The sequence below is a fragment of the Neopelma chrysocephalum genome, unplaced genomic scaffold, assembly GCF_003984885.1.
Source record: "Neopelma chrysocephalum unplaced genomic scaffold, ASM398488v2 Primary Assembly neopelma1_97390, whole genome shotgun sequence".
NCBI classification, from domain to species: Eukaryota; Metazoa; Chordata; class Aves; order Passeriformes; family Pipridae; genus Neopelma; species Neopelma chrysocephalum.
This window is the reverse complement of record NW_020926031.1, coordinates 3,986,500-3,999,628: the sequence shown is the minus strand read 5'-3', so window position 1 is coordinate 3,999,628 and position 13,129 is coordinate 3,986,500. Positions and strand designations below refer to the sequence as shown.

Genomic DNA, 13,129 nt, shown 5'->3' with positions numbered 1-13,129 from the left:
GCCACAATAAAAGTCTAAATTACTAATTTTTTCTGTTGTGTTTATAAAACCTATATATGTACTTAATCTGAGATAGACCATTTTGTCCTTAACTTGGTGGCTATATCAGGCGCTTAAAAACAAAATGGCAAAAACATAGTGGCTCCAGTCCTATAGCAACATGAGGCAAGAATTGGGTGGAACTGTATTTTCAGTCATGTAACTTCAAGCTTATAATGTAGTTCTCTTACAACGACTGCTGTTGAAGGAAGAGCTCGTGCAAACATTCTTTTCATATATCCCATGTGCAATCAGAAGCAAAAGAAAAAGGCAATGGGTTGGGCTTTAGGGGAAAATTCAGCTCTGGAGAGATCACTTATACTCCCTGTATAAGTGTATAACTTGAACTGCAGCTGTGTCACAGCAAATTTATACTTCAAACCCAGGCACTTGGTAACTGAGGAAATCTTACTTGATTTCTCTCTCTACTGAGGTACTGACATTGGAATAGCCATTTCTATGTAAAATCTTCTCTTCAGTGCCTGAAGCCTGTTCTGGCTTCTAAAGAACTGTGGAACTGAACTAGTCTACGGTTCTCAGTAAATGTAGATACTCTAAGGGGCTATGAAATGTGGTGGGATTCTTAAATGTTCTTAAGATTTTAAAAATAGTTTTAAAAATAAATTTGTATTTTGTGTGGACAAAGACTGTACAAAGCTGAAACAGAATGTATATATAAGCAATATGTTGTGTCAGCTTTTTTCCTTTGGAATTTGTACAGGAAGAGTAATAATTTTATATATTAATCAGGAAGCAAAATTCCAACCCACATGAACTTTATTTTTTTCTCAGGCCTTCAACTTTATTTTAGAAGGAGATTGCTTTGTGATGTGTGTGTTTTTACAATGCTGTTGTCACTTGTCATATAACTACTTCTCTTTTCATAATATAGAATTTTCATCTTCAGGAACAGGGGCTTCATCATATGAAGGTTTATATCTTCATCTGTTACTGATTTTTCTTTCCAGTGCCCAAACTGAGGAGTATTGCCTAAGATAATCCATAATCTTAAAAATATTTTTTAGTAATTACTTTTCAAAAATATTTCACCATTATGATTAAAGAGTATCAAACATAACTAACCCTAGAAAACAGTTTTGGCACTGGAATTGGTTTGAAAATGTTTCTGTTTGGCTGGTGCTTCAAGCTGTGTGTTAGAGATGAGCATGTAGTTGCTTCGATTATAAAGTGCTTAGTCTAACAATGGCTTGCAATTTTTAACTTAGCTACAAGATCACATCTATTTTTACAGCTGCAGAGCCTTGCAGAAGTAAGTAACTGCCTAAAATAATTAGTGGCTGTTTTGCTGATGCTTAACAAACTATATAAATAAAGTCTGAAAAATAAAATCTGATTCTGTTACTACCTGGAGAGATGTGTTTTTCCGTAACTGTCTACATTGACATCCAGTTTTAAAAGACTATGATAAATATTTATATAGTGAGGAATAAATATGAGTGGATTGCAGTTGAAAGGTAGCATTCATTCATCTGCTCAATACTTCAATTACTGTCTTTCTTAATAAAATAATATTAGGTTAAAGACAAATAATTTCTTGGAGTCATTTTCTGTAATCCATGATCATCAACCTTCTGAAAATAAACAATTGCATTTTAAATGTTAAAAAAAATAGAAAATAATTCTTTTTATTCCAGGTTTGGGAGAGGTTTTTTGTTTGTTTGTTTTAAAATTTATATTTTGTTTCATTTATTAACATCAGTAAGTAGTGAATATATTAATACATATCTGTGCCTTAAATCTAGTCATACTGAGATCTGATGTGAGCAGTTCAGTGATAGAATTTTTAAAACATTGGGTATCATTCCAACAATTCTTTTTCCTTCAAATTTTGATTTGTTTCTGATTCAAATATAAGGATATGGAAGTATCCCAATGGAAACTAGGGAACTGCAAGTCATTATTTTATATTGTGCAGATTTTATGTGATTTTGTGTTCACAGGAAATTACATCAAGACATCACATTCATTTTTACTATTTATTTGTGCTACTCAGCAGTAGCATAGTCATACAAGGCATAACCCTTCACTGTCACTTTATCTCAGCCTTTCTTTCCTGTGATAAATAAACGCCGCCTCCTTTGTGCTGCAGATCACCCCAAGTGATATCAGTTGCAAGGTTACGAACCTATTCTCATCTTTTTTTTTTTTTTGTACCAGGATCGTTTGTTCAAAGGCAAAAGCTAGGATACAAGAAGAAAAAGAATATAGAATCTTTTCTGTTCACTCAAAACTATGCAATATTTTTCTGCATGTGTATTGCTTATCTTTTTCTAATTATCTTTACATCACTCATTCAATTTATCAATCAATTGCCTTGGCATGTGTTTGATTGTTACTGAAAGAACAATTAACTCCCTAGAGTATAGATTTTAATTAGCTCCAAAAGGAGCTTTTTAGAATATCATTCATCTAAATTTGCAAGGGATAAATGCAAGCCCAAAAGATAACAGCAGTAATACAATTGAGGCTTCCCTATATATTTTTTTCTGCTAAAAACCAGAACATTGTTAAAAAATACAATTTTATGACAGTAAGCACTAGCAATGGAAATACTTTTTCAATTTTTGGATATTATAAATATCTGAAAATAAGAAATAGCTGTGGTGTGCAGTTTCCTAGCTTAGCCATTAAAACTGACAAAAATTTCTAAATACTTATTAGTATATGTTTTTAGCTAGATTAAAAATTGGGAAATTTTAAGCTGTTAGTCATGAAATAATTTTATTCAATTTGGTTGGTTTATTCATTTTAATCAGTTTATTGTCATTGGAATTGATTGAGAATCAACTGAATTTGCAGACTTTCAGTCTTTTATGAATTTTAGCCTACTGAAAAGGGAGTTGGTGAGAAACAATGCACTGTAGCATTATGATTAAATTTTGCAGTAGTCTGTTTTGCACTGAAGGATAAGCACAGAAAAATGATATTAAAAATTAGAACAGTAGGATTAGCTCTGTTAACAGTAGGGGGTTTTCTGCTACGGTGTGCATCTTTTTTGTGACCATTTAGCTTGATCATTGGCTTGTGCATTTAAATGATTGCAAATATTATTTTTCTATTAGCGTAAGTGTATTTCCCTTTCACACAAAGGAAAACCATATATTTGGAGTGGGACAGAAGTTCTGTTTATTCTGGGGGGGGGTTTACTGTGTGAAGTGGTATTTAGTATAAGTATTGTACAATGGGGAAGGAAGTTAGGAATAAGTATAGTATAATTACTTTACATTCATATGGTATATCCAGAGAATAAAGTGTTCTTACATTACTAATACTAACACCTAACTAATATCTAACCTTCATTCTAGTGGATTTGAGAGTAATGTTAGTTGCCTTTCTGGCTCAGATGGTAATTAACAAAGATATAATGGTAATGTTTTCTGTTAGTAAACACTGGAGAAACCGAAGTTGGCTTTTTACCAACATTTGGGCCTTGTTACCTAAACTTTTATGGAAGTCCAAGAGAATACACTGGATTCCCAGACCCATATGATGAATTAAACTTTGGAAAGGTCAGTTTCCTTATTAATTGTTTTAATAAAAGAATTAAACCCAGTTGTTTCTAATCAATGAATTAATTAATTTTAATGTCTTGTCTTTTTTTTTGTTTCACATTACACTCCTTTTGGTGTTTCTTTTTGAATAATATATTATATTTAAGATTAATAAGGAAGTATGATAATATTTACCATTCCTACCTGTCTTCATTTTAAAAGTGTTTTTGATAGAGCAGCAGTGTTTTTGATGATTTTCACTAACTGCATCTTTCCATGCATTTATATTTCTTATTTCCTTGTTTTTTACTTCTATTGTTAATTAAAGCCGAGTGCTTAATTTCACTTGTTCACATATTTACATTCATGCCTCTGCAGGAGTTCTGAGAACACTTCAGTGAGACCAGAATCATGTGCAGCTAAAGAAAGTGTATGCTTCTGTAGGACAAATATATAAAATTGGATTTGATTGTGTTTATGTTACAGGGAGAAGGAGTTGCTTATAGAGGGAGAATTCTGGTTGAACTGTCTACAATACCTGAAAGCAAGCCTGTTAATAAAAAGTTAGAGATGATTCCTAATGATGACTTGCTGGTTGTTGAGGTAAATACTTGTTTTATCCTTGTCACTGTTGGTAATGGAGAGGTGCCTTGGCTGGTTGTCTTTGGAGAATAATCTAACTCACAAACATCAAAACTGGATTTGAATCTCTGAATTTGAAGAGATTGGTGGTTATTGGTGACCGAGGAGTAGTGGCTACAAAAATGTCATACCCTCGTAGCAAGAACTGTTAATTTGAAACATTTTATAATATCAAATACAGTAATTTATTATACACATTATATGTTTTGGTTGCTTCTCAGAAAGTAGTAAAAATATAAAAGTTATTATTTCCATTAAGAAATTATTGCTATTCTTTTCTATAATTGTGGATCCTGTTTTACAAATATTGAAATACAAGTAAAAAGGTTGTTCTTGCAGAAATACCAGCGCAGACGGAAGTTCTGCTTGGCTGCTGTGTTTCATTCTGCTACCATGCTGCAAGACACTGGAGAGCCTATTCAGTTCGAAGTTAGCATTGGTAACTACGGCAATAAGTTTGATACCACCTGTAAACCTTTGGCATCAACAACTCAGTACAGTAGTGCTGTTTTTGATGGTAAGGATGCTGCTGGTATGGGGATGAAAAGACTCTAAAATTCTGGTTTTGAGGTGCTTTTTATAGCTTTGGAATGTCAGCCCTGACTGCACTGCACACTTACTGAAAATGTGACAGAGCGTGTGGCTTTTCACAGCTTTTGAGATGAAGTTGCATTTATGGAATACATGCTGCAAAGCCTGCTGGGGTTATTAATGAGATTTTGACAGAATTCAGTGAAATCTTTTGACCATGTCCTAGATGTACACAGGAAAATTTGCAAGGAAAAAAATCACAGTATTTTGCGGATAACTAGGGGTTAAATAGGGAGAACACCCTTTGAATATTCTGATTTAGAATAAAATAATAACTTGTTTTTAAGCCATGCATCTTGCAGCCTAGAAAAAAAAAGCCTAGCTAGATCACAGGAAAATATATTTTGCTATATTTTTTTTAATTAACTGCCAAGAGGAGTATTTCTTCCATTTGTATTAAATGAAGTAATTAGACTTAATCTGGAAAATAATTATTTGAATATTTTATTTCATATTAACAGCTAATTTATATTAAAAAAAATCTGTTGGAATTTGAAACAATTTGAAGTAAAAGTTTGCCGTTCAACAGACACTACAGTGGCTTGAAAATAAAACAAATCCTTTGATGAATTTGGACTAGCTTGCATATTCTTAATGATTTGTAGTACATAAATGAAATAAATATAGCAACAATGTACAATGTTATACTTCTGCCATGAATTCCAAATCTAACATGCAAATGTTTCACACCAGGTAATTATTATTACTACTTGCCATGGGCAAACACAAAGCCAGTTGTAACACTGACTTCCTTTTGGGAGGACATAAGTCATAGATTAGACGCCGTGAATGTTCTCCTAAACATGGCTGAAAGACTGGTAAGACACTTAAAATCTTTCTTTTGCTGCTGTGCTTTTCATGTTTACTTTTTTTTAAATTTAAAGGTATAATCAAAAAGTGACATTTTGAGCAAATTATGGAACAGTTTTCTGACGCTTTACCTCCTTTTTTCTGATTCAAAATTAAACATAGCTCAGTGTAACAAATGACACTGTTAATCATAAGTCTGCATTTTGGCAAGGCTCAGTACACTCCTGACTGAATCTGCAGGGAATTCCCAGGGGAGGGAAGAGTCCTCAGTGTTAGTTAGCGGCATGTTAAGTCTGTGGAACTGTTATTTGTTTTATAAGCTAGGTGCAATATCATGTACTGTTATGCACAGTGAGGAAGAACATCAGGTTAGTTCTGTTAAATATGAATCAAGTTTGAACATCTGAGTCTTTTTTTGATTTGGTCTTTACACAGAGAAATAAATAAGATCAAAGTCTTGAAAGTCATATTGACTATAAACCACAGTGGAAGTTTATAAGTGCAAATCCTTTTCTTTTAAATTCCTCAGCAATCCAACTTAGCCACCTTAAAATCAGGAATGCAGGCTAAAATTTCTGAAAACCGATTAGCTGAGATGTGGTTGAAGCTGATTGATGAACTTACAGAAGATATAAGGTAAAAGTACCCTTTTTATCTCTTATGTTATCATTCTAGGCCTGCTCAGAATTTTTGCTATTGCCTTTACTAAGTCAGAAAACAAATTCTAAGGACTATAAAACTGACTATCCCTATGAACTGACCTAAGAACTGGAATTCCAAAAGTCTCTGAAAGTAGTAAAACATCATGAATATTGCCAGTGAAGTAATCCATCTAGTTTTGTAATTCCCCTTTATCTCAGGATAGTTTTATTACTGTAATAAAACAGTATCTCTTGGAAAAAATCTAAAAATTGGAAATAAGGTCTCTCTGCTGTCTTTCTACCATTTTGCCTTCTTTAAAATTCCTCATGTGCCTTTGGTTTACCATGTTTCAATGTTATATCTGAAACTGAAGAGGGAAGAAATTCTATGATTTACTGGTAAGCCCAAAACAAAAAGTCAAAAGTTGTGGAAGACTAAGGGCCATAAAGATTGTATTTTTTAATAAGTCTTTAGTCAACATGTCTGTATGTATGGGATTGTTCAGAGAAGGCAATAGGAGCCAGCATTTAGGGTTTTGAAAGACAATATATTCTAAATAGAGAGGAAGGAATTATATGAGAAAGAGACATTAACAGAATGAAATATTGAGATGGGGAGGGTAAACAAGTGGATGATGAAACAGCACAGGAAAAGGAAAGGAAAAAATGACAGAACAGTTATTGTCCATAAGAGTAAATAACATGGAACATGAATGAAAGAACAAATTCATCAAGTTGTAGAGCCAATATAAAATTGAGCAGAAGAAAAAGCAAACAGTGGAGGTCAGTATATACTAGCAAAGAATTATATGATAGAAACCTTATGTCAGTATATACTAGCAAAAAATTATATGATGGAAAGCTTATGTCTAAATATAAACTAGTAACTTCATAGAATACCTGCTGTGATCTGGAAGAAAGCAGGAAGAACTGACATACTCTAGGAAAGCAAAATGTGAAGGGCACTGGAGCCATCTAGTGAGTGTGGGAACTTCAGGTCAGCTCATCAACCTGGCACATCTCTGCACTGTTATTAATTCAGTCCATTATTTTATAAAATATCACTCAACAATTATGGAGCATTAGCACCTAGATATATCCACCAAATGATCTTCCTGTTGTTCATGGGATACAATGGGTTTTTTCAGCTCATAAAACCTCTGTCAAAGACATAATTCCTTGTGTTGAATTCATAGCAGATTTTTCCTTCTCATGCTAAATTTTAAATGAGATAGGAGTTTGAGAGAGTTTTCAGTGCACTACTTAAACCTAAAATGAGGTTACTTTCTGGAATTTCTGATCAGGTATATTTGATTTATGTGTAAGTACTTGCACTGAGGACAGACAGCACTTGCATTCAGATTAGTAGAATGAAGTGCAGTGGAAGGCACCATAGTCAGTATCAAGGTTTTACAGAATCAAAACCCTTAGAAGTGCATAGCATGTCATTAAAAGTAGGTCAAAGAACAGTCAGTCTTTTCAAACTAGACAGTGTCTTCGAAAATTTTTACACTTTTTCTAAAGGATCATATTAAAGACTTCCTAGTGAACTCTGTTAAAGGGATACCATCACTGGTCTTTGAAAAGCTTCCTTTTCCTCAAACCTCCTCCAACTCAAAAAAGCTCATTTCTCCTTGTTTTTACTGTGATGCTCTCAGACTCATGGTGTGATTTTTTGGGGTTGTCCTGTGCAGAGCGCAGACTCAACGATCCTTGTGGGTCCCTTCCAACTCAGGATATTTTATGCTTCTATGATTTCTTGGTTCCATTGAGTAGTTACTCTGCCCTCTAGTGACTCAGAAGTTCTATGCCATGGATTTTTTTGAGAGTTCTTTGATGTTTTCATGCCAGAGGGTTAGATAAGTCTAGTCATAGACAAGAGCTGTATTTGTATATTGAGTTTCTGAGAATTTACAATTTCCATTGACGGAAAAAAACCTAATCTTGGTCTGAAGGCATTGATTTCATTTTTGAGATGTACATTCTGAGACAATAATTTTTTTAATGTGAATATACAGGGAAATGGATTTTGCTTGGTTTGGTTAGCAGCAATTGCTTTAAAGCATACACATCAAGCTGTTCCACCTTCGTGTTTCTGTATTTAAGTACACCATTTCCCTTGCTGTAAACACTTTGTCAGGTGGAAATCTCTGCAGAAATAAATGCTATAGCACTCTTCCAGTGGTTTTCAATAGCAGGAAAAAGTGGCACTCAATCTCTTGCCTCTGTTTGCATGTCTGTATTCAGTGTGTGACTAAATGAAATCCACTAAGGTTATTAACCATAATTAATATTCTGTTTTCAGTAAACCATTTCCTCTCATAGAAGGCAAATCTAATATTACAGTCCTTGACACTCAGATAGAAAAACTGCGCCTCAAGTCTCTCAAGCAGATTGGAGAAGCAGCAGCAAGGATGAGAAATGAAGCTACTGATGTGAAAGCCACTCTGACAGAAATTGAGGACTGGTTGGATAAATTACTGCAACTCAGTGAAGAGGTTAGTGCTACACAGTACTGGTGATTCAGTTAGTTTAGCAATACCTGTCTAACACAAATAGTTGTAAAGTTCACTGCTGATCAAGCAGTATCTGCTCTCCTTAGGAAAGTAATTTTTTATGCTGTGAAAGTAAACATGTTCCCCTCTGTAATTAAGATTTACGTAAACATAATGTTCTTGTATTTTACCTGTCTTCACTGAGAAGGTGTGTTGGGTAATGAACACTCTGTGGTTTATGGAATAGACTCTATTCTGTTTAAAGTGATTGTATTTTGTCCTTTCCTCTCTTCCAGAATTGCAAGTCACGTTGCTGGTTCAGGGACTGCAGGATATATGTTGTCTTTCCACAGCTTGTTAGCCATAGAAATCAACTTCTAACAGAGTTAAATCTCTTTGTTTCTGTGTTTTTTAAATTTTCAGCAACATTTCCTGGTTTCACCTCTGCTATCTCATAACTGGTTGTCACAACATTGTAGAAATTTTTGATTTGTTGCTTCTGCTCTGAAAAGATACTGATTAAAAAAAAGAGCAGACTTGCAGCTAGCATAAAAATGTGCACAAACTGCAAAAAGATATTAGGTGGTTTATGTCTTCTGTTAAAGTCTTACGATGATATACCCTTAATATGGAAGCATCACAAGCACTTAAATAGGTAGCAGGTCAGTAAGATGCATTAGCATTTGGGATCAGTCACTATAGTTGCCATAAAAGGATTGAGGTAAAAAATGTCTCTAGAAAAAGTTACAAAATACATAAGAACTGTTTTTTTAATAGAACTTACTTGCCTTCCAAAAATCTCAATGGTATCTTTTATGATTCTTTTAGAATTATGTCTTGCTTTACTTGCAAAGTAAAGCAATTTCCTCTATCTATAATAAATTCATGGCAATTGTTGATTCTTACTGATAAATTCTTTTACATAAATCCTAATTTATGTTTCTGTTTTCTAAGGACTAGATTAGCTTAATGTTCTATTAATTATTATTCTTATCTTTCCTTTCCCCACAAATAACCTGCAGCCACAGAACAGTATGCCTGATGTAATCATATGGATGATCCGAGGGGAGAAAAGACTGGCCTATGCTCGTGTTCCCGCACACCAAGTGCTGTATTCCACAACGAGCCCTGAATCATCTGGTAAATATTGTGGAAAGACCCAAACAATCTTTTTAAAGGTACTTTTTTTTTTCTTCTTAAGAAATAATTAACTCCCTAAACTGAGATGCCCTCTGACATGAGCATGAAACATGCAAACAAACTATGAAAAATGAGATATCAAAACTCAGGACAGATTAAAAGCCAACTGCATGTAACTTCAAAATATCACAGAAAATGTAAATTCATCATAAGCCAGTTAGAACCAGACTGCCCTTGATCTCTGAGGCTTTTCTGAAAGAGCACAAACTTGTGACAGGACTTTTAAAGTGTTACTGTTGGTATTTCCGGGTTAGATATGCATGTAGACTTTCAGAGGGAATCATAAGTGTGTCAGAGAAGTTCCAAAAACGCATTCAAAGTTTTTGGTGGTTTTCTGCAAGTAATACAGAGCATGTCTATACCCAGAAGTTATGTCTCTCTGAATTGAGTCTTACTCTTGAATAGAAATACCTTTCTCCATTTAAGTTTATATTATCTTCAACTGAAATAAACCTGAAAAAAAGCAATCTGACTGTAAAACAATAGCACTTAGAGTTTGTCAATGTAGTAATGGTTATATTGAATATGCTTCAATGCAGACAAGCCTGTACCTTCATGGTTCTTTGCAAGCCCCCTTATCATGCATTGATTCAGTGTGTAGTGAACCATCCCAATGCACCTCTGCCTTTCCAGAGTCTCCTGGCAAGACACTCTAACATCAACAATGAAGTTATTGTCAAAATTAAAATCTCGTTGAGTAAAACTTGGGAGAGAATATACAGGAACAGGGATGATACTACTGTTATTATGTTTGGTTTTTACATACCCAAGGCAGGTATTATTTAAAGAATGTTTCCTTACTGGACTGTTTATTACTGGCTTTTGAGAAAAAGCAGTACAGGAAGTGATAAATAAATCACATATTATTACTCATATCTCTATGTTGTTATATATGTTTTACTGAAATCTACAATACCTGCATAACATAACAAAGAATAACATTTTTGTTTGTGTGCCAGTACCCACAGGACAAGACAAAAGATGTCAAAATGCCTGCAGAGTTGCGAATTAACATTTGGCTTGGGCTCAGTGCAGTGGAAAAGAAGTTTAATAGCTTTGCAGAGGGAACATTCAGTGTTTTTGCTGAAATGGTATGTCCATCATTGCTTTTTTACTTTAAACTTGGACATGAATATAAGGAATTCAATGCAATTGGAGCTCTTTTGAATTTCTTTGCATGCTGGACAGAAAGGTAGAGTAGTATTTATTATAACGAAACAAGTAGACCCCATTTGAGGCAATTAATGATCAAGTCCATTGTGCTTAGCAGACCAGACTCTGAACTGGTTAATCAGGTACAAATCTGGTTAACTACAGTGATTTCAAAGACATTTATTTTAGATTTTTATCAGTGTAATTAAGATTGGGATCTAGACCATTATGTTTTGGCATGGGAGTAACCCTTTTCTTTTGATTGCTTCTTCACTTCTACAAATTATACTTGAATACAAGTGGTTTTGCTTAATAATGGTTCTTTTGTAGCAGTGGAAAATTTACTGCTACAGGAAAACTGGTCAAAACCAGAAGATTTTGATGACAAAAGGCTATGTTATAATCACATTTCAAAGGTAAGAGGTAAGAATAAAAATGCTTGAAATAGTCCCACAGCATATAATAGAGATTTTGAATGGTAATGGTAAGTGGCAGGTGTCTTTTATGTGTCACATCACCCAATGGTGCATATAATCCAATATCAGTAAAATAGCTAATGAAACAAGACATTTTTACAATGGTGTCACCATTGCAGTTATGCTTAAATATTTAGTAGTGCTGTAGTAAGTTGCTTGAAGCAATGGGTGTTCAAAGCCATTTTTTAAGTATAGAGTTTGAGATACTATTGAATATCTCATTTTTTGCTCTTCATACAGCAGTCCAACAATTTTACAGGAATATGAGCAGAAAACTCAAGACCATCATAAATTACAAATAATCTCAGGAAGGGAAGTAGGCTATATAAACTGTGCTGACATCAGAATCATGCCCCTGGTAGCTACTATGATAACACTTTTCTGTGTTACAAAATAAGATATTTTATATAGGAGGAGATTTGAGATGGAAAAGAATGACAGAATCACGCAATTAAGGAACAGAAGGAACTTGTTTGAATAATATAACAATATTTTATTTAACAGAGCTTTAATTTTGAGGAAGCTTGAATGTAGTTGTAGAGAGGCAATAAATTGAGAAGATTTGCTTTACCAGGCAGCATGGAAGAAAATTAAAGAAAGAAGTCAATGACGACATTGCAGAGTAATGGAGAAATGGAGTACTTAACTTCAGAGAAAGGAAATGTTTCATTTGTAAAATTTACAGAAATATTTGTTTATTATTCCTAAATAATAATTTGATTTTTACTTTCTTCCCACACAGTATGAAAATCAGGCTTTCCTTTTTGGAAAGTGGGGTACCTCAGGACTTGTTGGTCGCCACAAGTTTTCTGATGTCACAGGAAAAATCAAACTGAAAAAAGAGTACTTTCTACCCCCAAAAGGCTGGGAGTGGGAAGGAGAATGGATGATTGATCCTGAAAGAAGGTCAGATTTTTTTAATTTTATGTGGACAGCAATAAAGACATTTGTAGTCTAGACTAAAACCTCCTCTATATTTTTTTCGCTTAGAAGGAAATTTTAAGTTGAACATTCTATGATAGAAAAAACAGCCGATAGTCAAAGCTAGTTAATAACACTGAAATTAACATAACCCTTTTAAAAAAGTGAAATAAAACAGGCAACAGAAAGAATGCATCCATTTCCTAGGAACCAGGTTATGGTTTAGTGGTCCCCATATCATGTTGGCTATATTGCTTATATTCTCTGGGTCTTGGTGCCTCATCTTTGTAAAAGGGATAATAATAGTATTTCATGCCTAGAAAGCTACTGTGAGGTTTGTGTGTGTCTGTGTGAGATTCAGAGATCCTGCTGTGATTGTTTCAGACAAGACCCTTGGATTTCTGGGTCTTCCCTAGGTAGAAGCTTAACCCTGACACTCAGTATAAAGCTTCGATTCGTGTTGTAGCAACATCATCACAGCATTTGTGTGGTGGTTCACATATGCTGGATGGTTTTTTGTGTTTATTTCATTAAATATTGAGAAGTTCCATCGTTCAACAACTGATGGAAGTAATTTCTCAAACTGACTCAAGGTAGGAGTTGTTTTCAGATTCTAAGGTTGTGGTGCCATATGACAACTCCTCCCCTGG

The 13,129-nt window shown here is 34.1% G+C and overlaps 1 protein-coding gene across 5 annotated transcripts in view; it reads left to right on the top strand.

Annotated features, from left to right (window-relative positions):
* MYOF (myoferlin) overlaps positions 1 to 13,129 on the top strand; it is a 67,685-nt gene that overhangs the window by 27,792 nt on the left and 26,764 nt on the right. For 3 of the 5 annotated variants that reach the window (XM_027672258.1, XM_027672256.1, XM_027672260.1), the window contains exons 17-26: positions 932 to 970; positions 3,445 to 3,569; positions 4,038 to 4,154; positions 4,533 to 4,710; positions 5,478 to 5,602; positions 6,124 to 6,230; positions 8,541 to 8,733; positions 9,753 to 9,908; positions 10,890 to 11,021; positions 12,301 to 12,464. In XM_027672258.1, coding sequence (XP_027528059.1) covers positions 932 to 970; positions 3,445 to 3,569; positions 4,038 to 4,154; positions 4,533 to 4,710; positions 5,478 to 5,602; positions 6,124 to 6,230; positions 8,541 to 8,733; positions 9,753 to 9,908; positions 10,890 to 11,021; positions 12,301 to 12,464 — 1,336 coding nt within the window. The remainder of the gene's footprint in view (positions 1 to 931; positions 971 to 3,444; positions 3,570 to 4,037; positions 4,155 to 4,532; positions 4,711 to 5,477; positions 5,603 to 6,123; positions 6,231 to 8,540; positions 8,734 to 9,752; positions 9,909 to 10,889; positions 11,022 to 12,300; positions 12,465 to 13,129) is intronic. The other 2 variants (XM_027672259.1, XM_027672257.1) reach the window with 1 other exon arrangement.